Consider the following 23334-nt stretch of genomic DNA (forward strand, 5'->3'; position numbering starts at 1 on the left):
CATCTGATCCTGAGGGATCCATTTCCACCTTGTTTAATTTACACGCTCTTACTATACTGAAATATTTAAAAGTGGAAGCCCATCAATGCTGAAACAACTGAATGTTTTGAATCCACGAAATATGCTTGGCCTTATCTTTATTTTGTTTGCTTTCATTTCTGGCCACACTGGAAATTTGCAACTACAAGGAGAAGATTGTGAGAATGAGTTTAATTGCACAAGAAGACAAAGAAACCCTTCGACATGCCCAGCAGGTATAAAGTAGCCTAATAATGATTTGTCGGTTTGCTTTTTAAGCTGCACTTGTTTGTTGTGTTTGCTAGATTTTTCTTCAGCGATGCCCAACATGGTGATAACAGAATGAATGATGTAAGGAGGGGGCTGCAGGCCAAGATAGGAAAAGAGGTAGTAAGGGAACACCTAGCTCCTTTAAATGAATTCAAATCTCCAGGGCCTGATGAGCTGCATCCAAGGGTAATAAAGGAACTTGCAGGTGTAATTCAGAGCCTTTGTCTAATATCTTTAAGAATTATTGGAGAACAGGTGAGGTCCCTACAAACTGGAGGCAGGCAAATGTTGTCCCCATCTTCAAAAAGGAGAGAAAGAAAGACCCAGGTAACTACCAACCAGTGAGCTTATCGATACTAGGGAAGGTCCTAGAACAGATAATTCAACAGTTGATCTGTGAGCATTTAGAAAAGAATGCTGTGATTACTAAGACCCAACATGGGTTTCTCAAAAATAAGTCATGCCAGACCAAAGTGATTTCTCTTCTTGATAGAATTACTGCATCTTGATTTCAGTAAGGCTTTTGACAAAGTCCCCCACTATATTCTTGAAAGGAAGCTGGTAAAATGTGGGTTGAACGAGGTAACTGTTAGGTGGATTTGTAGCTGGTTGACTGACCGAACCTAAAAAGTACTCATTAATGGTTCCTCGTCATGCTGGGGAAAAGTGACAAGTGGGGTGCCGCAGGGTTCTGTCCTGGGCCAGTTGTTGTTCAATGTCTTTATAAATGACTTGGGTGAAGGAATTGAGGGGATGCTCATCAAATTTGCAGATGACACCAAACTGGGAGGGGTAGCTAATACCACAGAAGACAGAATCAGAATTCAAAATGACTTTAACAGATTGGAGAACTGGGGGCAAGCTAACAAAATGAATTTCAGTAGGGACAAACGAAAGATTCTGCAGTTAGGCAGGAAGAACCAGATGAACAAATATAGGATGGGGGACACCTGGCTTACTAGCAGTACATGTGAAAAGGATCTAGGGGTCTTGGTGGACCACAAGCTTAATATGAGTCAACAGTGTGATGCAGCAGCAAAAAAAGCTAATGCTATTCTAGGCCGCATCAACAGAAGTATAGTGTCCAGATCAAGGGAAGTAATAGTACCACTCTATTCTGCCTTGGTCAGACCACACCTGGAACACTGTGTCCAATTCTGGGTGCCACAATGTTGACAAGCTGGAACGTGTGCTGAGGAGGAGGGCAACCAAGATGGTCAAAGGTGTGGAAACTAAGCCTTATGAGGAGCGCTTGAAGGAGCTGGGTATGTTTAGCCTGGAAAAGAGGCGATTGAGAGGAGATAGGATAGGTAAAGGGACCCCTGACCATTAGGTCCAGTCGTGACCGACACTGGGGTTGCGGCGCTCATCTTGCTTTACTGGCCGAGGAAGCCGGTGTACAACTTCCGGGTCATGTGGCCAGCATGACTAAGCCGCTTCTGGCGAACCAGAGCAGCACATGGAAAGGCCGTTTACCTTCCCTCCGGAGCAGTATCTATTTATCTACTTGCACTTTGACATGCTTTCGAACTGCTAGGTTGGCAGGAGCAGGGACCGAGCAACGGGAGGTCACCCCGTTGCAGGGATTTGAACCGCCAACCTTCTGATCGGCAAGTCCTAGGCTCTGTGGTTTAACCCACAGCGCCACCCACATCCCATGGAGATAGGATAGTCATCTTCAAATATCTTAAGAGCTGTCACATGGAGGAGGGAGCATGCTTGTTTTCTCCTGCTCTGGAGGGTAGGACTCGAACCAATGGCTTCAAGTTGCAAGAAAGGAGATTCCGACTAAACATTCGGAAAAACCTTCTGACAGTAAGAGCTGTTCAGCAGTGCAACAGTCTCTCACGAGAGGTGGGGGACTTTCTTTCCTTGGAGGTTTTTAAATAGAGGTTGGGTGGCCATCTGTCAAAGATGCTGCAGCTGAGATTCCTGCATTGCAGGGGGTTGGACTTGCAGCTCTAAGATTCTATAACTCTGTGAAATATTTGAATGATTGCTTGACTGAACTGCATAATTTAAAAACCAATAAAACAAAAAACCTCACCATGCCTTTAACATCCTAGTAACAACACAGATTTCTCATTACCCATGTAGGTTAAGAGCCAAACAGAAAATTTCAGATAAATTACATATTGCATTTATGGCCTTGAGGAGTTGAAGGGTCTTTGTTTTGCTGCTGAGTGATTGATGTGCTGTTAACCTTAAAAAGCAAGGGTAATATCCAATGCATCACAGGCAACTGAAAGTTTCCAACTGCAATCCTCATCCAGAGTCCATCCTTTGAAGGTAAGTGCTCCATAACATTACCTGTCAACATCCCTGTATTCATCCCGATTTCATGTCATGCATTTTGCTTTCAGGTTTTTTCTGCCTGGGTAGCGATTCAACCCCTTTCCCGTGCCCAGAAGGCACCTTTCGCTCAACAGGAAGGTCTCCCTCCCATTCATGTGTTGCCTGCCCTGTGAACTTCTTCAATGCTAAGCTGGGCCAAGCAGCTTGCTTCCCATGTGGTTCGGAGGCTGTGCAGCCCAAGGAAGGTCAAAGAACATGTGTCTGCCTTCGGGAAGGCCGAGTGTTCCAGGTAACTGCAGGCTGAATAGCTGGGTCAGCTGGAAGCGCCCTCATCCTCTATGTATTTGTCCAAGCACCTTCCAAAGTCAAGTAAAAGAGTAGCCATGACTGCATCTAAAGGTAAAGGTAAAGGGGCCCCTGACCATTAGGTCCAGTCGTGACCGACTCTGGGGTTGCAGTGCTCATCTTGCTTTATTGGCCGAGGGAGCCAGCATACAGCTTCCGGGTCATGTGGCCAGCATGACTAAGCCGCTTCTGGCAAACCAGAACAGCGCACGGAAACGCCGTTTACCTTCCCACCAGAGCGGTATCTCTTTATCTACTTGCACTTTTGACGTATTTTCGAACTGCTAGGTTGGCAGGAGCAGGGACCGAGCAACGGGAGCTCACCCCGTCACAGGGATTCGAACCACCGACCTTCTGATCGGCAAGTCCTAGGCTCTGTGGTTTAACCCACAGCGCCACCCGCGTCCCCTATATGACTGCATCTGGTGGCCTTAAATTCCACAAACCACTTAAAAGGATGTCCTGCCTTTTGCCCATCCTTGAACCTCCCACCAAATGCTTCCATTGGATGTCCCCGAATTCTAGTGCTAAGAGAACACCTTCTCCCTAGCACATTCTCCATCCTATGCATAATTTTATAAACTTTGTCAATATCCTCCCACTTCCTAGTGGAAAAGGTTCCTTTTCAAGCCAGAATGCTGCTCCATAGATCATAGAATCATAGAGCTGGAAGGGACCACAAGGATCATCTAGTCCAATCCCTTGCAATGCAGGAATCTTTCACGCAATGTGGGGTTTGAACCCACGGCCCTGAGATAGGGGGTGGATCTACACACAGGGGGAAAATGCTATAAATAAGTCAGAAATTAGATTGTTATAACCAAAGGGGGGGAAACCTATGGAAAATCATGTATGAAAATTTCTTGCTCTCTGATGCCATCTGGTGTTGCATCTTTATAGCGCATTCAAATCATTGCTTCTTTACTTAAGTAGCTGAGTCCTAAGAGTCTCATGCTCCATATAACTCACTATTGTCTACACTGACAGCAGCTCTACAGGGTTTCAGGCAGGGGTTCCTAGCCCTCCCTGGAGGTGCTGGGGATTGAACCAGGCACCTTCTACATGCAAAACAGATGCCCTGCCCCTGAGCTATAGTCCCTCCCTTAAGCTATAGGAACATAGGAAGCTTCTTTATACCAACTCAGACCATTGGTCCATCCAGCTCAATATTGATGATGCTGACTAGCAGGCAATTCCCAGCACTTCCTGGAAATGCCATAGATTGAACCTTCCTCTAAAATAAAATGCTGCAAACTTTGTAGCCTTTCCCCATAGGGAAAGATGCCCTGTGGTTTGGGTCATTTTGGTTACCTTTTTTTAATTCTAGAGGAACACACCTTCCTTCCTTCCTTCCTCTCTCTCTCTCTCTCTCTCTCTCTCTCTCTTTCTTTCAAATTAAGAATAAATCAAGAAAAGTGGTGTGAATCACTGAGCTAACAAAAATAAATAAATGCAAAACACGGGCATCGTATTCTCATTGCAGCCTAGTGATGCCCAGTGCCCGTGTGCCTCTGGGTATAAAAGCCCTATAGAAGACCGGAGATGGGACTGCGTCAAGCAGATGTATGACATCTGTAGAGATGGTGCTGTCCGGAACGAAGAGGGGCAATGCTTAACTCAGGAAGGATGGAGCCACTACTGCTCAGACAAGGTACTGCAAGTTATGTCTTAACACAAGTCAGCCAGTTCCCACTGAATGGCTGTGAGTAATGCTTGGGGTTGTTTTTTTAAAAGTCTAAATTCTCTTGCTTCATTTTGGGTAACTGATCTTTCCAGCTTTGCCCATTTCCAGTCAGTTTCCCTTCATCTGAAGTTTCTTAAGCAACTGTGCCCTCAGTTTCGGTAGATTTCCCAAGCGCCAAGCTTGCCAACTGCCAAAGGACACAGCCATTGCTCATGGTAAATTCTGCTGGTGCTGCGGCTTCTCAGTCACAACAATATTACAAAACCTGAAGTGCCAAACAGCTTGGATCTAAGGTCTAGCAAGGCTTTAGATTTAAGCTAGGTCGCTGCTCAGGTTTTTCAGGATTTCCTTAGCTCCTAATTAGCACCTTTGACAGCAAGCGGAGCGGGACCGGAATGTACAAAAGAGGAGAGTGTTTCAACTTCCCACCTAAAGATGAATTCAAAGCTGAAGCAGCTACTCCCACACTCATTGTCCTCTGCTCTGAGCACATCTGTCAAGCAGCAGCTCATTTTTCAGAATCTTGATTTGTGGGTGACATTTTCGCTCATGTTTGCAGTGATGTTTACAGTCATTTTTCAGAGGACTGACCAGCAGATCATCGTTCCAAGTCCTAACCTGCGGGTCATGTTTTCAGTCCTTTGTAGGCTTCCTGACCCACAGATCACATTTTCAGTCCTTTTTTTGGAGTCGTGGGTCACCTTTTTGGCCAGTTTCCAGAGTCCTGACAACCAGATGCCCATTACTGAAAGTCCACAAGCAGGATTTAAGGACAACAGCCCTCTCCCACCTTGTGATTCTGAGCAGCAGATATTCTTCTCAGTGAAGGTAGAATGTAGCCTTCCAAAGTCATCCAAGTTGGTGGTCACCATGACTGCCTCCTGTGGAAGTGAATTCTGTAGTTTAATTTTGCACTGTGTAAATATACCCTTTCTTTTGTCTCCCCCAAATCTTCCAGCATTCAGCTTCATTGGATCAGCCCCACTGAGTGCCAGCCCTTACGTTCATCTCACTTTCTCTACTAGGTTTGTGCTCTCCCCAAAGATTATCAGGGATATGACAAAGTTCTTGGCCTCTGCCTTTGCCAAGCGGACAACCTGGACAGTCTGTGCAACCGCCTGTGCCGAAGACGACAAAGGAGAATTTTCCAATTTGTCAGTGAAAAAGAATCGGCCCGATTTTCTTTGGCCTTCAGAAACGGGAGCCAGGTAAAAAACAAAAAGAACCAGAACTCATCAGCAGAAGTATAACAGGCTAGGCTCACGCGGGGTTAAAGACCCTTGGCTATTTCTGCTAACAGGTTGCCAGCAGGGTCCCTGTCTCTGGTGAAATAGAGCTGCCCAATCAGCATGAAAGGGGAGAGTTATTAGCCACTGAGAATAATAATAATAATAAATAATACATTTTTATTTATACCCTGCCCTTCCCGGTTCAGAAAACTGGGCTCAGGGTGGCTAACATCAAATTTAAAACACCTAATTGCTGCAACAACAAAAAAAGCATAAAATACAGTATAAAATGTGAATAACAATAAATTCAGAATTCAAAAATCAATTTTGGGGGAAATCCATCCAATAAGCATTTGATGATCACCAGGGCTAGCTGGCTAAATTAGTCCTATTTGGGCCAGCGAGGAGACCAGGGGAGAATTAGCTGTGGGATCCAGAGCGGGTAATCGTCATAAAAAGGGGAGGGGGAGGGAAGGAAGGGGAATAAAAGATCAGGCTAAGTTCAAATTGAAAGCCAGGCGGAATAGGTCTAAGCCAGGGTCTTACAGGCCCTGTGGAAGGAAGTTAAATCCTGCAGGGCCCTGGTCTCATGGGACAGAGCATTCCACCAGGTCAGAGCCATCACTAGAAGGCCCTGGTGGAGGATAACCTGACTTCCTTAGGGCCCGGGAAGAGGGCATCCCTCCCTTTGTGCTGATTGGAGCCAATCAGAGTGAAAGACAGTGAGTCAGCCACTGAGGATTGGTTCCTAGGGTCACTCTGGAGAAGGCACTCAGGAAGAACGAGGAGGAATTGTTCTTTATGCTCCAAAGCTCAGCATTTGGGAACAGGGAAAACACAAGATGCTACAGTTTCAAGAGAATGGTGTGCAAGTTTTGTTTCATACAATGGAACTTGGAGGAAAACACAATTTAAGTCACTCCCCAAAAAAGGATGCTGGAGCATTCTGAATCAGGCGCACAGAAAATAATAGAAGTAGCTGAAAGGCAACATGTGAAGATCTGTATTGATTGTTGCAATGCACCCCTCATTATTATTATTGCATTAGGTTATTGCACAATCTTAGATTTATAATCTTAGAAGGGGGTGTGGATGCAAGGAAGCATAGCCATGACTATTATGGAGTGATCCTGCACTTCTGAATTTGTCAGTACATTGCTGATCATAAGCAACTTGTTTTGTTGGGAAGCTGCATTGACAAGGCAGGTGTGGGGTGGGTTAGTAGGCCAACATCCTCCCACCTGCCTTCCCAATGGTCTTGTTGCTAAGGCTGTGTGCAGACTCTTGTTTGCACTGCACCCAATGCGCTCCCATCGTGGAACTGAGAAGAGATGCACAAACAACACTAGCCACAGTCCATATCTATTCTGTCATTTCTTAGGAAACACTGTGTTCTGATGCACTTTCCCTCAAACCAACGTCAACATGAACTGAGAAAAAGAGTGACCTAGTTGTGGCTTTATAGCAGTAATGTGCAAACAGCCTTTGTCTCTCTGCCACTGATGCTGCTTGGTTGCAACCCTGCTTTTCATTGGGGTGAAGCGTCAATGGCACTCAGGCCAGATCAAGACTTTCCACTGCCTGAAGCCAACAACAAGATAGCACCCCATCCCACATCCAGGTGAACCAGCAAAGTCCAATAGCAACCAGAGGACCACAACTTATGCAGCCCTAATGTAGAGGTTCCTTTTGTCACCCCTGCATATTGTTGCAAAATGTACTTTAGCTTTAGCCAGTTCCATTGTGTACATCCAAACTGATGGCCCATCAGTGCAAATACTGCCAGGATGTGAAGCCTGGGCTCTGAAGACTTCTCCTTTCAATTCTTTATAGCTTGACGTTTTATTGGAAGAGATAAGAGCGTCGCTGCAGCTGTTAGATTTCCACACGCTAAATGGGTGCACCTCAGAGGAGAACAAGAAATCGTGTCCTGTATACGTGGTAAAAACAAGTGGTAAGGGACAAGTTCTGTCCTTTTGATTTATGGATTGCATTTATAACGCCTTTTCCCTCCAAATAGCTCAAGGTAGCGTACCTGGCGACGCGGGTGGTGCTGTGGGTTAAACCACAGAGCCTAGGACTTGCTGATCAGAAGGTCGGTGGTTTGAATCTCCATGACGGGGTGAGCTCCCGTTGCTCGGTCCCTGCTCCTGCCAACCTAGCAGTTCGAAAGCATGTCAAAGTGAAAGTAGATAAATAGGTACCGCTCCGGCGGGAAGGTAAACGGCGTTTCTGTGCGCTGCTCTGGTTCGCCAGAAGCGGCTTAGTCATGCTGGCCACATGACCCGGAAGCTGTACACCTGCTCCCTCGGCCAATAAAGCGAGATGAGTGCCGCAACTCCAGAGCCGGTCACGACTGGACCTAAAGGTCAGTGGTACCTTTAGCGTACCTGGCTCCATCCACCCTCTCCATTTTATCTTCAGAACAACCCTGTGAGTTAGGCTGCACTGAGAGACAGTGACCAGCTCAAGGTCACCGAGTGATCTTTATGACAGGGGAAATTTGAACTCGGGTCTCCCAAATTCTAGTTGGATGCTGGAATGACAGCATCACACCCGATCTCTCTTTTTCTTACAGTTTTCCACTCTTAATCCTGTTTGATTAATATTCTGCCTTCCCTAATATTACTCTGTGTGTGCGTTGTGCATTTTCCTGTTTCCTCTGTTTCCTGACAGCATAGCAGAAGACTGATTTAAGCGCACAATTTAGATATATCTGTCATTACCTAAAGAAACTCCACTGCTGTTTTTGGCTTGTACAAATAACCGTATTTGGCTTGGTGTTTGATTTCTACAGACAAATGTGGTAAATCAAAAGCAATTCATTTGCCAGTTGGCCTCGAAGCTCCAGAGATAAAGTGATTGTGTTTTATTTATTTAAAAACATTTTTAGACTGCTCGTCTTGCAAAGCAGATCTAGAGAGTGGGTTCGAAGTAAAGTGTAGTAAGAACAAACATAGACAAGAACAAAAAAGAAAAGAAAAGAAAAAGATGAACCACAATTACTTAGGGGAGAGTTCTCATTGAAAGCCGAAACGACTTCACACTTTCCAAAACAACACAAGAACCAAAACACAGCCCATTCTTCAAAATTCACACTTTTATAAATATTGCAGTGCAGGTGTCCAGCCAAGCGGTATGTACAAAAATACATATATGGTGACAAAATGTCCATAAAAATGCATATATTGGTGAAAATAACATATACGAAAATGCATTGTTTTAATGGAAATTGTTCTGCAAAAACATATAACACAAAATTGCATACAAATGTTCATATTAGGAGTAAATCGTTAAGTTGTGGGTGAACATATCAGACGACACAGCAATTCTTCAAACAGCTCTTGTTTATTCACAGGCCAGGATAGAACTGAACTGAAGGGTTCAGTCAGCCTGCTTATATAGAGCTCCAGTACAACGCTACTATAACAACTTTCTAAAACTATCCAATCACTGAACGTCACTTTCGATCCCTTATTTGCATAACTATCTACAGTATCCCCCTGCTGGCCCAGGGTGAGAACTTCAGCACATAACAGAAATTATATTAAAATGCAAACTGATGTGGAAATGTGAAGCGCTGAGATACCAGGGGCTGAACCTTCTGCATGCCAAGCAGCACTCCTCCATTGCATTAAGTGTCTTGCAATGAAATATCCTTTTGCCCGGCTTACCCTGGCCCTTCAGATCAGACCCTGTTGTTGTTGTTTTATTATTATTTATTTGAATTATCTGAATTGCTTTTATACTGCCGCTTTTACTGGCTTCATGTTGTATTTTTGTTTTAATTATATTTTAAATTGATTTTAAGTTGCACACTGCTCAGAGATTATTATTCTTTAAAATTAAGCGGTTGATTAATACTTTAAGAACAAACTAAATAACAAGTCCGCTCACCTCTCTTGGTGTGGCAGCATTGCTGGACGGAAGAGGTTTCACTGGGGTACCGACGGTGGAATTCAAACGGCAGTGTCCTTCCTGATAGGCGGTGAGGGCATAAGCCCCCGCCACCTATCAGAAGCCAGATCCTAGCCTGCACCCTGTATTGGCCAATGGGGATGCAGGCTGGGGCGTGGGCAGAGCCAGGGGCGGAGCCAATGGTGGGCTTCCCTCAAGGTTGTAGTCCCCGCCTGCCCCTCCAAACATTGGGGTATCCTTTTTTTAAAAAAAAGATATTTATTAAAGTTTCAACATATTACAAAAATAAGCAAAAAAAGAAAGAAGAAATAAAGAAAAAAAATAAAAAATGAAAATACAAGATAAAAACAATTAAAAAACAGATTAGTCTTTCCATGTCTTATCTTTCATTTGCTTGTTTCCCCGACCTCCTCACACCTCCCTTTTTGTATTCCAGTTCAAGTTAGTTAGTTCAGCAAATCCTTTCCCTCTTTGATTTTATCTTAATCTCTTATCTTAAAATATAATAATTTTAAATTATCACCTGTTAATAATTCATTTTTACATATTCCTTTTAACATTGCTGCTAAGAACCACTTAACTTCAATCCGACATCATTCTAACATTCATTAATTTTGCAGTATTTCTGTAAATAGTCTTTAAATTTCTTCCAATCTTCTTCCACCGACTCTTCTCCCTGGTCTCGGATTCTGCCAGTCATTTCCGCCAGTTCCATATAGTCCATCACCTTCATCTGCCATTCTTCCAGAGTGGGTAAATCTTGTGTCTTCCAATACTTTGCAATAAGTATTCTTGCTGCTCTTGTAGCATACATAAAGAAAGTTCTATCCTTCTTTAGCACCAATTGGCCAACCATGCCCAGGAGAAAGGCCTCTGGTTTCTTCAGAAAGGTATATTTAAATACCCTTTTCATTTCATTATAAATCATCTCCCAGAAAGCCTTAATCCTTGGGCACGTCCACCAAAGGTGAAAGAATGTACCTTCAGTTTCTTTACATTTCCAACATTTATTATCGGGCAAATGATAGATTTTTGCTAGCTTGACTGGTGTCATGTACCACCTGTAAATCATTTTCATAATATTCTCTCTTAAGGCATTGCATGCCGTAAACTTCATACCTGTGGTCCATAACTGTTCCCAGTCAACCATCATTATGTTATGTCCAACATCTTGTGCCCATTTAATCATAGCAGATTTCACCGTTTCATCCTGAGTATTCCATTTCAACAGCAAGTTATACATCTTTGACAAAATATTGGTTTTGGGTTCTAACAGTTCTGTTTCCAATTTTGATTTTTCCACCTGGAAGCCAATTTTCTTGTCCAAATTATATGCCTCCATTATCTGATAATAATGAAGCCAATCTCGCACTTTATTTTTTAGTTTTTCAAAACTCTGCAATTTCAATCTGTCTCCCTCTTGTTCAGAAATTTCCCAATATTTCGGCCATTTGGCCTCCATATTGAGCTTTTTCTGAGCCTTCGCTTCCATCGGTGACAACCACCTTGGGGTTTATTTTCAAGTAGGTCCTTATATCTTATCCAGACATTAAACAATGCTTTCCTGACAATATGATTTTTAAATGCTTTATGTGCTTTGACCTTATCATACCACAAATATGCATGCCATCCAAATACATTATTAAAACCTTCTAAATCCAAAATGTCTGTGTTTTCAAGAAGCAGCCAATCTTTCAGCCAGCAAAAAGCTGCTAATTCATAATAAAGTTTAAGGTCTGGCAGGGCAAATCCACCTCTTTCCTTTGCATCCGTTAGTATTTTAAATTTTATTCTAGGCTTCTTGCCCTGCCAAACGAATCTAGAAATATCTCTCTGCCACTTCTTGAAGCAATCCATTTTATCCAAAATTTGCAATGTTTGAAACAAAAACAACATTCTAGGCTATACATTCATTTTTATCGCAGCAATACGGCCTAACAGTGAAAGCTTCAAATTTGACCAGATTTCTAAATCTTTTTTCACTTCAGTCCAGCATTTTTCATAATTGTCTTTAAATAGATTCCCATTTTTAGCTGTCATGTTAATCCCCAGGTATTTCACTTTCTTAACCAGTGCTAATCCTGTCTCATTCTGAAACCTCTCTCTCTCAATCGCTGTTAAATTTTTCTCTAAGACCTTTGTTTTTAGCTTATTCAGTTTAAATCCTGCAACCTGACCAAATTCTTGAATCAGTTCCAAAACTCTTTTGGTACTAGATTCTGGCTCCTGTAATGTCAATACTAAGTCATCTGCAAATGCTCTCAATTTGTACTGTTTAGCTCCGACTTGTATACCTTTAACCAATTGGTCCCTTCTAATCATATTCAGCAAAACCTCCAGGACCGATATAAAAAGCAATGGGGAAATTGGGCAACCTTGTCGTGTCCCTTTTTCTATCTTAAATTCCTCCGTCACCACGTTATTAACAATTAATTTAGCCTTTTGTTCTGAATAAATTGCACTTATACCGTTTCCAAAGCCTTGGCCTACCCCCATCCCCTGTAGATTCTTCTTCATAAAACTCCAAGAAATATTGTCAAAAGCTTTCTCCGCGTCCACAAATATCAAAACTGCCTTGGTATTAATATTCACTTGTAATTTTTCTAAAATATTAATTATGTTTCTCATATTATCAGACAAGTGTCTACCCAGGAGAAAGCCTGCTTGATCTTTATGAATCACTTCCACTAACACTTTTTTTAGTCTTTTAGCCAAAATGTCTGCAAAAATTTTATAATCCACATTAAGCAGTGATATGGGGCGGTAGTTCTTAAGCTGCGTCTTTTCAGTCTCTGTTTTCGGTATAAGTGTGATATACGCTTTCTTCCACGACTCTTGCGCCCTTTTCCCATCCATTATTTCATTACAGACTTCCTTTAAAGGTTGTACTAACCATTCTCTTAAGGATCTGTAATATCTAGAAGTCAGTCCATCCGGTCCTGGAGATTTACCTAATTGCATATTCTGAATGGCACCTTCTACCTCCTGTTCAGTTATTTTATAGTTCAGCATTAATTTATTTTCTTGAGAGATTTTTTGTAATCCATTTATTTTCAAAAATCGGTCTAGATCAATTTCTTTCTGTGGCCCTTGTGTATATAGTTGTTTAAAATACCTCTGGAAACAGTTTCTAATCTCAACTGGGTTCTGTATGTTCTTTCCTTCCACTTCTAAATTTATAATAGTATTTAGTTTTTGTCTTTTTTTCATTTGCCAAGTCAACAATTTCCCACATTTATTAGCCGACTCAAATGTCTTTTGTCTCATTTGTTTAATTTTCCATTCTATCTCCTGATTCATCATTTTCATGTATTGTACTTGATATAGCTTTATTTCTCTCAAGATCTCTTGCGACTTTGGTTTTGCTCTCAATTTCTTTTCACTTTCCTTTATTTTCTCCAATATTTTATCCTTCTTCTCATTTTGAATTCTCTTCTTTATTGCATTCTGTTGTATCAAGAACTCTCTCATAACAGCTTTGCTTGCGTCCCAGATTACTCTTTTTTCAACATTAGTGTTCATATTTATCTCGAAATAGTCTCTCAAGGTTTTTTGGGCCTTCTTAGTCACTTCTTCATCTCTAAATAAGGTGTCATTCATCCTCCATCTGAAAGAGCCAGTTGGTGTTAGTTTCATCTCCATCTTCACAGCATTATGGTCGGAGCAGGTTTTTGGACAAATTTCCACTTTTCTTGTCTTTGGTGCCATTCCTCTAGTTACCCATATTTGGTCAATTCTTGTCCATGTCATTTTGGCTTCAGAGAAGAAGGTTCCCTCTCTAGCCAAGGGATTCTTTGTTCTCCAGATATCAACTAAATCCAAGTTGTCTGTCATCTCAAAAATGGTTTTCGGTAGTCTACCATCCTTAGTGACTACCTGTCTTTGTGCCTTGTCCATATTTGTAGATACCACTCCGTTCATATCTCCCATCAAAATCATATTATAGTCCAAATAGTCCATCAAGGTCTCATGCAACTTTTTAAAGAATTCAGATTTCCCCTCATTTGGTGCGTAAACTCCTACTATTAAGAATTTCTCTCCTTGTATTTGAATTTCAATTGCCACAAATCTTCCTTGGTCATCTTTAAAGATAAATTTCGGTGATAGTCTCTCCTTTGCATAAATCACTACTCCTCTTTTTTTAACTTTATCCGATGAGATAAATTCCTGGCCCAGTCTTTTATTAATCAATACTTTTCTATGTAGCCTTATCACATGTGTTATCACATTGGGGTATCCTGTTAAAGCAGCATTTCTCTTTTTTTTTTTTTTTTAATAAATTTTTATTAATTTTCCAAACACAAAATAAAAAAAAAAAACAATACACAATACACCAACATACAAACATATAAACATGTATAATTTCATAGCCATTTTTTCATAAACCTTACTTTCCGGACTTCCCCATACCTCCCCTTTTCTGCATCCTTGTTTTATATTTCTTCAGCAACTCCTCAGTCAACTAATTATTCAATTCAATTTCTTTTAAGTTCTTCTAATATTGTTAATTACAGCTGCAATTCTCAACCTGTAGATCCCCAGATGTTGTTGAACTACAACTCCCATCACCCCTAGCTAGCAAGGCCAGAGCTCAGGGATAATGGGAGTTGTAGTCCAACAACATCTGGGGACCCACAGGTTGAGAAACGCTGTGTTAAAGGGATCTAGGGGGCGTGGCCATGTCTGCGTACCCAGGGGGGCCAGAGCTGAAGGCTCTCCCCCAGATGGCAGTCCCTGCGGGGGCCACCCTATTGGGTGTAAGTCTTAGGAACCCCCGCCTGGATTGACCACACGTCACTTTCAGCTGGTGGGCCGGAAGTATTTAGATTGCTTCATGCCCAAGCCAGACTTCTTTCATCTGTACAGTGGTACCTTCGTTCTCAAACTTAATCCGTTCCGGAAGTCTGTTCCAAAACCAAAGTGCCCCAAAACCAAGATGCCCTTTCCCATAGAAAGTAATGCAAAACAGATTAATCCATTCCAGACTTTTAAAAACAACCCCTAAAACAGCAATTTAACATGCATTTTACTATCTGATGAGACCATTGATCCATAAAATGAAAGCAATAATCAATGTACTGTACTATAAAATAAAGAAAACAGTATTGTAGATGATGAAAATTAAAATTATTATTTTTTCTTACCTGCACTGATGATAGTCATTGTTTGGCTTTTATCCATTTCCACAGTAGCACGATCAATCAACCAGTAGCTGAACTGGGTTCCACACAGTCACAAAAACAAATTAACCGAAAAAGCCTCAAAAACAAAAACGCAAAATAAATCGCAAAAACAGAAGTGCCAAACTTAATCTATTCCGCAATTCCGTTTGACTTCCAAAATGTTCAAAAACCAAGGCACAGTTTCTGATTGGTGCAGACACCCCAAAAACAATAGCCGACAGCCGCATCAGATGTTCGGCTTCCAAAAAACGTTCGAAAACCGGAACACTTACTTCTGTGTTTTCAGCATTTGAGAACCAAGGCGTTTGAGTACCAGGGCATTTGAGAAGCAAGGTACCACTATATTCAATGAAGTTGTGGCCTGTTTTTACCCAAAACCCAGTCTTATTGGTCTCTTATTTATATGGGTTTGAGTATGGGAAGTCCGATGCCTGGTCCTGCAAGTAAAGATGCAAAGAAGTTTGTTGCTGCATTGGAAATTGTGGATACAAACAAACCTGGATGACTGCAGATCACCTAGAAGAAATCTAGGCAGAGAGAGCAGGCCTATGACCTTTGGTTTATTTGGTTTTTTTCAATGTCATTACAGGAAGAGGATTCCTGGGGGTGTACGATCCTGAACCAGAGCTCCTACACTACTTCCTTACCTCAAATGCGGTTCTATTAGACTCCCAAAATAGATTGCGCTCCATGACAGCTACAGGTATTATATACTGTGCTTTTTTTTCTGGTAGTACTCAACAGTATGCTTGTACACCACCCAGTTGGAATTGCCTGTTGACACAAGCATGAGCCCACACAAGCGCTGAGCAGATTCCTAAAGCTCTTTTCATGTGCAAATCTTCAGTTGTATGCAGATCCTGCTTCACTTGGTTTTTATGTTCACACAGGGACATCTAGAGAAGAAGATTTTGCATTTTACAAGTCCTGGCCCCAGCAACCTTCTGATTCTACACTGAAAATGACGTTCAGTGGCATCCTCAACCCTACTACATGCCTCAAGATTCACGATATTGTCATGTTCATTGTTTCTAAAGATCATTATCCAGTTTATGATGTGTAAGTAAGCATTGTGGTGGGGAGGCCTCGTTCGTGCATTCTGAACAACGTGCAAACCGAAACACAGCCATTCTTTGAAATTCACACTGAATTTTGCCATGCAATTCTCCAGTCAAATAATGTGTACAGTGGTACCTCGGGTTACATACACTTCAGGTTACATGCGCTTCAGGTTACAGAATCCACTAACCCAAAAATAGTACCTCAGGTTAAGAACTTTGCTTCAGGATGAGAGCAGAAATCGTGCTCTGGCGGCGCAGTGGCAGCAGGAGGCCCCATTAGCTAAAGTGGTGCTTCAGGTTAAGAACAGTTTCAGGTTAAGAACGGACCTCTGGAACGAATTAAGTACTTAACCCGAGGTACCACTGTACAAAAATGGGTCTACTAGCATAAAGGGTGCATACAAATACATATTACTAATGAAAGGAACGTACAAAAATTGCCTCAAAACGTATTTATTTCATAAAATTTATATACAGCTGGACTGTAAACAACAACAACAAACTCAAAGCAGAAGAACAAAACAATGCAATTATCAGTTAAAAACAACTATATAAAACATTCAAAAACAATTAAAATCCATGCTAAGCTAAAAACCAGATCAGAGTGTGATGCTGATAATGCCAAGGTTGCTGGTTCGATCCCCATGTGAGAAAACTGCATATTCCTATATTTCAGGGGGTTGGACTAGATGATCCTAAGGGTCCCTTCCAACTCTACAATTCTATGATCATTATTCTACAGGTCTGAACAGGCTTGACTAAACAAATATATTTTTATTGGGTGCCTGCCTCAATAAGGGAGTTCCGAAGTATGGGTGCTCCCACATTCTTAAGAGTTAGCCATGGGGAAACTTACTTGCACAGTTAAATATACTCCCATGGAGAAGTTAAAGCAGATGTTTTGCTGAGATGGCGCTTGGATGGTAAATGTACATTTTTCCATCAGAAGGTCCCTGCTGGATTACATCAAAGGCCTATCTAGCTCTGCATCCTGTTTCACAATCTCGCACCAATCAGCTTCATCGTATGACCCCCAGTTCCACGATTATGCATGGCAAATAAAAACGGCTACCCACTTTCTTAACTCCGTGCATCATTTGTAATGGCACCCTTACCCCATCCCTGGACTTCCTTTTTTCTAAACTAGAAAGTCCCAGATATTTTAACCATTACTCATATGGAAGTTGTTCCACACACCTGATCATTTTGGTTGCCATTTTCTGAGCAGGTAATTATCAACACAAATATTGCCAACACAGAATGTCCTTCTGTTTCCTGTGATTGGTAAAACTGATATAAATGGATAGCAGCTTCCCTAATACGTAAATTCTGTTTAATCTTGCATCGCTGTCCTGTCTGTCGCGCGGAGGACGGAAGCACAGTTAAAACTGCAAGTACCATTTTTGGAATCGAGATAATTTGGGCAGCCAACATGTTTGTCTTGTGTCTTTCCTTAGCAACAGCCTGTACAATACAAACCACGAGTTTGACTGGGGAGGTTTCCGCAGCCTAGCAGAAGAAGCTAAGTTGGCCTCAGGCTCCGACAACTTCCTGCTCTTCTTTTACCAGTTCTATGATCCCGGAACTTATGTCTTGAGGCTAAGTAGCAACCAGCACAAAAGAATGGTTTGTTTCAGGTCCTGGCATGTTTGCTTACAAAAGAGAGTTTCCAGTGAGGTGCATTCATTAGTCTGATAAACATTTGCAATGGGTGGTGTGTCTCATCTGTGGGAGGGATGGGCCATTGGTTCAGCAGCTTAATCCTTGGTTTACATAACTTTTGGGCCACCTTCCAATATAAAACTCGTGGCACAGATCATAAAAGAAAACAGCAGAACTACAAAAGCAAATATCAGAGCACAGAAACAGCGGCCCATCAAACTAACAAAGTCTAGCCCAACTCCGCCATAAAACTAAAAAGGAGCTCTAGAACAGGCTGAGACACATGGGTAAATTTTTAGAAGGATCTGCTTGGCACCAAAACAATAGGATGAGCACTAGGGAAACTTCCTGAGGGGCTACAACCAAAAAGGTCCTTTCTGCCATCATCACCCTCCCAATGGCCTCAGTCCAGTAGACCTGAAGGAGGGTCTCCACCCCCATCGTTCTGCCCGGACACTGAGGTCCAGTGCCGAGGGCCTTCTGGCGGTTCCCTTGCTGCGAGAAGCCAAGTTACAGGGAACCAGGCAGAGGGCCTTCTCGGTAGTGGCACCCACCCTGTGGAACGCCCTCCCACCAGATGTCAAAGAGGAAAACAACTACCAGACTTTTAGAAGACATCTGAAGGCAGCCCTGTTTAGGGAAGCTTTTAATATTTAACAGACTATTGTATTTTAATATTCTGTTGAAAGCCGCCCAGAGTGGCTGAGGAAACCCAGCTAGATGGGCGGGGTATAAATAATAAAATTATTATTTTTTATTATTTACATCAGATGAGGGACGTGGGTGGCGCTGTGGGTTAAACCACAGAGCCTAGGACTTGCTGATCAGAAGGTCTGCGGTTCGAATCCCCGTGACGGGGTGAGCTCCCGTTGCTCAGTCCCTGCTCCTGCCAACCTAGCAGTTCGAAAGCACGTCAAAGTGCAAGTAGATAAATAGGTACCACTCCGGTGGGAAGGTAAACGGCATTTCCATGCGCTGCTCTGGTTCGCCAGAAGCGGCTTAGTCATGCTGGCCACATGACACGGAAGCTGTACGCCAGCTCCCTCGGCCAATAAAGCGAGATGAGCGCCGCAACCCCAGAGTCGTCCACGACTGGACCTAATGGTCAGGGGCCCCTTTACTTACATCAGATGAAGGGGAGGGACCCAGAAGACTATCCTCATATGAGGATCCAGGCTGCTTTGCAAAGAAGGAGGCAACCCTCCAAGTAGCCAGGTCTGTATTTTAGTGATTCCATTCTCCACCTTCCCTGGAGCTGGGGAAATCATTTTTCAGGCCAAGGGTGAGATTCCAGAGGTGGGGCAACATGCCAGTAGTAGAAAGGGCTAGAGGCAAAATAGGTGTGGCTAGAAGCAAAATGTGGGCAAGGCCTGCGACTCTTGCTTTTGCACAGCAGCCCACATTCCAGCAACCCTTGTGCTCCGTTTGGACCAATGGCCTCAGCAGGAGATGAGAGGTCAGTAGTACCATGGACAGCTCCATGCATGACTCAGGCTGGAGACTCCAACAGAGCAGAGATCAAATGTTGCTTCAGCACCAGCCAACCTACCAGACAAGTAGAAGCTGCAGCTCTTGTCTATGTCTGTCTTTGGTGAGAGACGCCTACTCATTTTAAGGGGTACAGCCTGGCTCCGAATGAGTGGAACTAGGGCAGGCATGAGGAACCTTTTTCAGACTGAGGGTCATCTAGCCTTCTGTGCAACCTCCCAGGGGCCACATGCATATACAATGTGTGGATTTGTGAACATGTATGTAAGAAATAGGGATGCAGGTGGCGCTGTGGGTTAAACCACAGAGCCTAGGACTTGCCGATCAAAAGGTCGGCAGTTCGAATCCCCGCGATGGGGTGAGCTCCCATTGCTCGGTCCCTGCTCCTGCCAACCTAGCAGTTTGAAAGCACAAAGTGCAAGTAGATAAATAGGTACCACTCTGGTGGGAAGGTAAACGGCATTTCCGTGCGCTGCTTTGGTTTGCCAGAAGTGGCTTAGTCATGCTGGCCACATGACCCGGAAGCTGTACGCCGGCTCCCTCGGCCAATAAAGTGAGATGAGTGCCGCAACCCCACACGACTGGGCCTAATGGTCAGGGGTCCCTTTACCTTTACCTTTATGTACGAAGTGCGTTGAAGTGGGGGTCCAGCTATGGAACTGGTCATCTCATCTTAGGACCAAACAAGATGTGGTGTTAAATACATCTTTGCATTTATTGTGCAGCGTCTTGGCCGTTTGTTTGTTTGTTTGTTTGTTTGTTTGTTTGTTTGTTTGTTTGTTTCATTTTAAGAGGAAATTATATCATGCCCAATAATTCCTGGAATCCCAGCAGGTGTGGAAGGGGGAAATTAACCCCTTCTCTCCCCTGCTGAAGTCCTGAAGAAAATAATTCCTTTAAAACCGGTAACTGAATTGGGAAGAAATCCGCCAGTTTGTACTGCCCCTCCCCTCCATACAAAATAAATTCCAGCTGGGGGGGGGGGAGTATTTTCCTCAGCATCCTAGCAGGGAAGCAAGGTTAAGTTTCCACTCCAGACTTGGTGGGATCTGAAATAATTATCGCACAGACCTAGTTTATTAAGTTTCCATTTAATAATTCCCCCCCCCCAAACTCTTCCTGGTAAATGCAAGTATGTGGGGGGGGGGACGACAGGATTTATATGATTTTTAAAAATCAAAACCTCTTAGAGGTTTACATTAAAATTACCCATGATAAATCAGATATCAAAGCAAGCTAGCTGAAAAAAATTCACAATGAAATCAGCGGTCTTGAAGCTAAATGTTACAAAACACAATTACATGATGTATACATCTCATCTGGTCCTTACAGACTCCCCTTTCTGCGTTTGTGGCTATGTGTGAATCTTCCTCCTTTGTGCCTCTGACCTGGGTTCCCTGTGTCTGTCTGTTCCTTTCCCGAAGTATGTCAGAGTCATGCCGTATGGTGGGCAGTGTTACGACGAGGGTCCCTTCTTCCCAACAACTCCCAGACACATGGTGCAAGTGGGGGTTGCCAGGATCCCAGACCTCATTCTGAAACCTGACTGGCGAGCAATTATTGGGATTATATTCGGAGTCGTCTTTCTCCTCATTGTTTGCCTGCTACTGATTGTGAGTAAATGAAAGACAAGGGGAGGCAACTACCCCCTAATTTTGTGCATTTGTAGGCCTTATTCACACATTACACTGACCACAGGTGCAAGCTGTCTCTATACATGTACAAGTCTTTGTGAGAAAGAGTGAACACTTGCTGATTTGTACAGCACAGTTATTGTATACACAGGTACACAGATTGTACACTTGTTGAATGTAATGTGTGAACTGTGTGTGTGTGTGTGTGTGGTTTTTCCCCCCCTGGGAATGTGGAAATGTCCCTGCTTCCTGTAAGTACATTTCTCATGAATTTTTCAGACTTTTTGCCAAACCTTTGGCCTGTCCAGGAAAGGAAGCCCTTCCCCACGGTTCCGAAGGTTACAGCTGAAATATAATATAGACAAATATTCCTCCAAAGAATCCACAGTCCTTACCCTCAGAAAATATCACCCAGGAATGCAGCAAGCAGGCAGTTTGGAAAAGAACTTCAGCCACATGGAGAAAAGAGAAGGTATGAATTATCTTTTACAGTATATGATACAGACACTGCACATAAATAAAGAACCAAATCGTGTTTGATGGGTGCATCCATGGAGGACTGCTTCTTCATGAGAGGTACCATAAAATCCTTTCCTTACTGCCAACTAACCTTTGGATTAATTTAGATTTGGGGTCTGTGGGACTCTGGCCCTCCAGATGCACTACAGAGCCCATCATCCCTTACTATTGACCATGGTGGTTGGAGCCAATGGGAGTTGGAGTCCTCCAGCAACAACTGGAGGGTCACAGGTTACTTACCCTGCCTTGATAAATATTGGTTTGCACTCGGAGGGGAGGGATATTGTGTTAAGGCATGGAGGATGCTGTTGCAAATGCTACCCCAGAATCCGTGTGATTTTCTTCTTCGCATAATACAGAATGAACTTCAACTTGTGGTGCCTTCCAAATGTTGCTGGACTACAACCTCCATCCTGCTGGCTAACTGAATGATAAGAGTTGTTGCTCAACATCAGAAGGGCCACAGGATCATCCCTGTCACAGGGGATCTGCTGAGCTCATATCAGTGTGATCAATTGACTAGGAGGTTGTTGTTGTTGTTGTTGTTAAGAAACAAGGGATACCTACATTCAAATCCCACTACAGTCAAGAATGGCTTCAGTGTTTGTTTTGTTTTGTTTTGTTCAAAATTTTTTATTAGTTTTCCAAATTTATAAAAAACATAAAAGAAAAACATTACCTTACAATAAAAAAAGAAAACAGACAAACATTTATCCTAACTGTTAAAATCCCAATTTTGTTATCATTGTTAGATGACTTCCTCAAATCCCCCTAGCTAAGTTTCTATATAACTCATTGTAGCAGTTTTCCAATACTACTTTCAAATGAGATTAACTTAATCAATTAACATCTTTCTTTCTTTTCATATTGTCTTCTATACATAATGTTATACAATTTAACATATTTAACTCCTAGGCCACTTTGGTACTTACAGGTAGCTCTACTTATATTATCATAGAATATTTAACTACCGGTAAATAGTCCTTAAATTTCTTCCATTCTTCTTGATACTCCTCCTCTTTCTGTTCGCGGATTCTTCCAGTCAGGTCAGCCAGCTCCAAAAAGCCCATCATCTTCATCTGCCATTCCTCCACTGTTGGTATTTCTTGTAGTTTCCAGTTTTTAGTAACAAAATTCTCAGTGTTTTGTTTTTAACACAAGTCACTATGCTTCGGCCTCAGTTTTCTGTCTGTAGAATGGGAATACAGTAGTACTCTACCTTACAGCCCAGTCTAACAATGCTTACCAGTGGATGGAACTTATCCAAGCAAGTATGTTAGCAATAATTAGTATATATTATGAATGTATTGAGCAGGATATTGTTGCTGTGCTCCTCTACTCTCCTTAACACACACGCCACCTTCACATTCCTCTGTTATTATTACTGTAGCCATGACTATTATTATTACTATTGCTGTTTGTGCTAATATGGCAGCACTCATTTTACCTCTCTTCCTAGGCAAGTGTGAAATATGGGACACGGAAGAACAAATAGATTTGGACTCATTCAATACCAACGCCTTCTTTGAAATCCTGGTCGCGCAGTCTCTGGCAGTTACAGCCAAACTGAGCCAGTTTAAGGAAGAGGTGCCTAGTGGTTGTTTCCTCTGTTTGGATTTTCACCAGCTGAGCTGGTTTTAGAAGTCATTGTCGGGGGTTGGCATCGTGGAAGCAGGAGGGTGGCTCTGCAAGGAGGGAAGCAAGAACAGGCAGTGTGTGAAGAGCTCAGCCTTCACCTGAGGGACTTAGAAGAGCAACATCTTCTAAGCGACATCTGGTGTTGCATGTTTATAACGCATTCAAAACGCTGGGTTGTTTTTTTACTAATGTAGCTGTGTTCCGGGAGTATTAAAGTTCTAGCACCTTTTAGAAATCCCTTCTTTGGGGTCTAAGGAGCCAAAGGGTCCTTCCCTTATTTTAGCACAGGAATAAGGTAACAACATATCCAGATGTTGATGGACTCCAACTCCCATTAGCCCCACACTGCATATTCTATAGGAGTTGTAGTCCCTCAACATCTGGAGGGGC

The 23334-nt window shown here is 42.7% G+C and overlaps 2 protein-coding genes across 2 annotated transcripts in view; both read left to right on the forward strand.

Annotated features, from left to right (window-relative positions):
* The first annotated feature begins 213 nt into the window (after window positions 1-213).
* Window positions 214-17087, forward strand: LOC308464354 (uncharacterized protein). The gene is made up of 7 exons (XM_080983717.1): window positions 214-254; window positions 2652-2872; window positions 4412-4579; window positions 5638-5820; window positions 7675-7795; window positions 15532-15645; window positions 15833-17087. The coding sequence occupies exons 3-7, from the start codon at window positions 4490-4492 to the stop codon at window positions 16003-16005; spliced, it is 681 nt and encodes a 226-aa protein (XP_080839843.1). The 5' UTR covers window positions 214-254; window positions 2652-2872; window positions 4412-4489; the 3' UTR covers window positions 16006-17087.
* A 2719-nt stretch (window positions 17088-19806) lies between these two features.
* The window catches only part of LOC308464231 (uncharacterized protein), a 49328-nt gene continuing 45800 nt past the window's right edge, over window positions 19807-23334 (forward strand). The window contains exons 1-3 of the mRNA XM_080983356.1: window positions 19807-20766; window positions 21067-21259; window positions 22766-22893. Coding sequence (XP_080839482.1) covers window positions 20590-20766; window positions 21067-21259; window positions 22766-22893 — 498 coding nt within the window. The 5' untranslated portion in view covers window positions 19807-20589. The remainder of the gene's footprint in view (window positions 20767-21066; window positions 21260-22765; window positions 22894-23334) is intronic.

Source organism: Podarcis pityusensis, assembly GCF_964106645.2.
Source record: "Podarcis pityusensis genome assembly, chromosome: 15".
NCBI lineage: Eukaryota > Metazoa > Chordata > Lepidosauria > Squamata > Lacertidae > Podarcis > Podarcis pityusensis.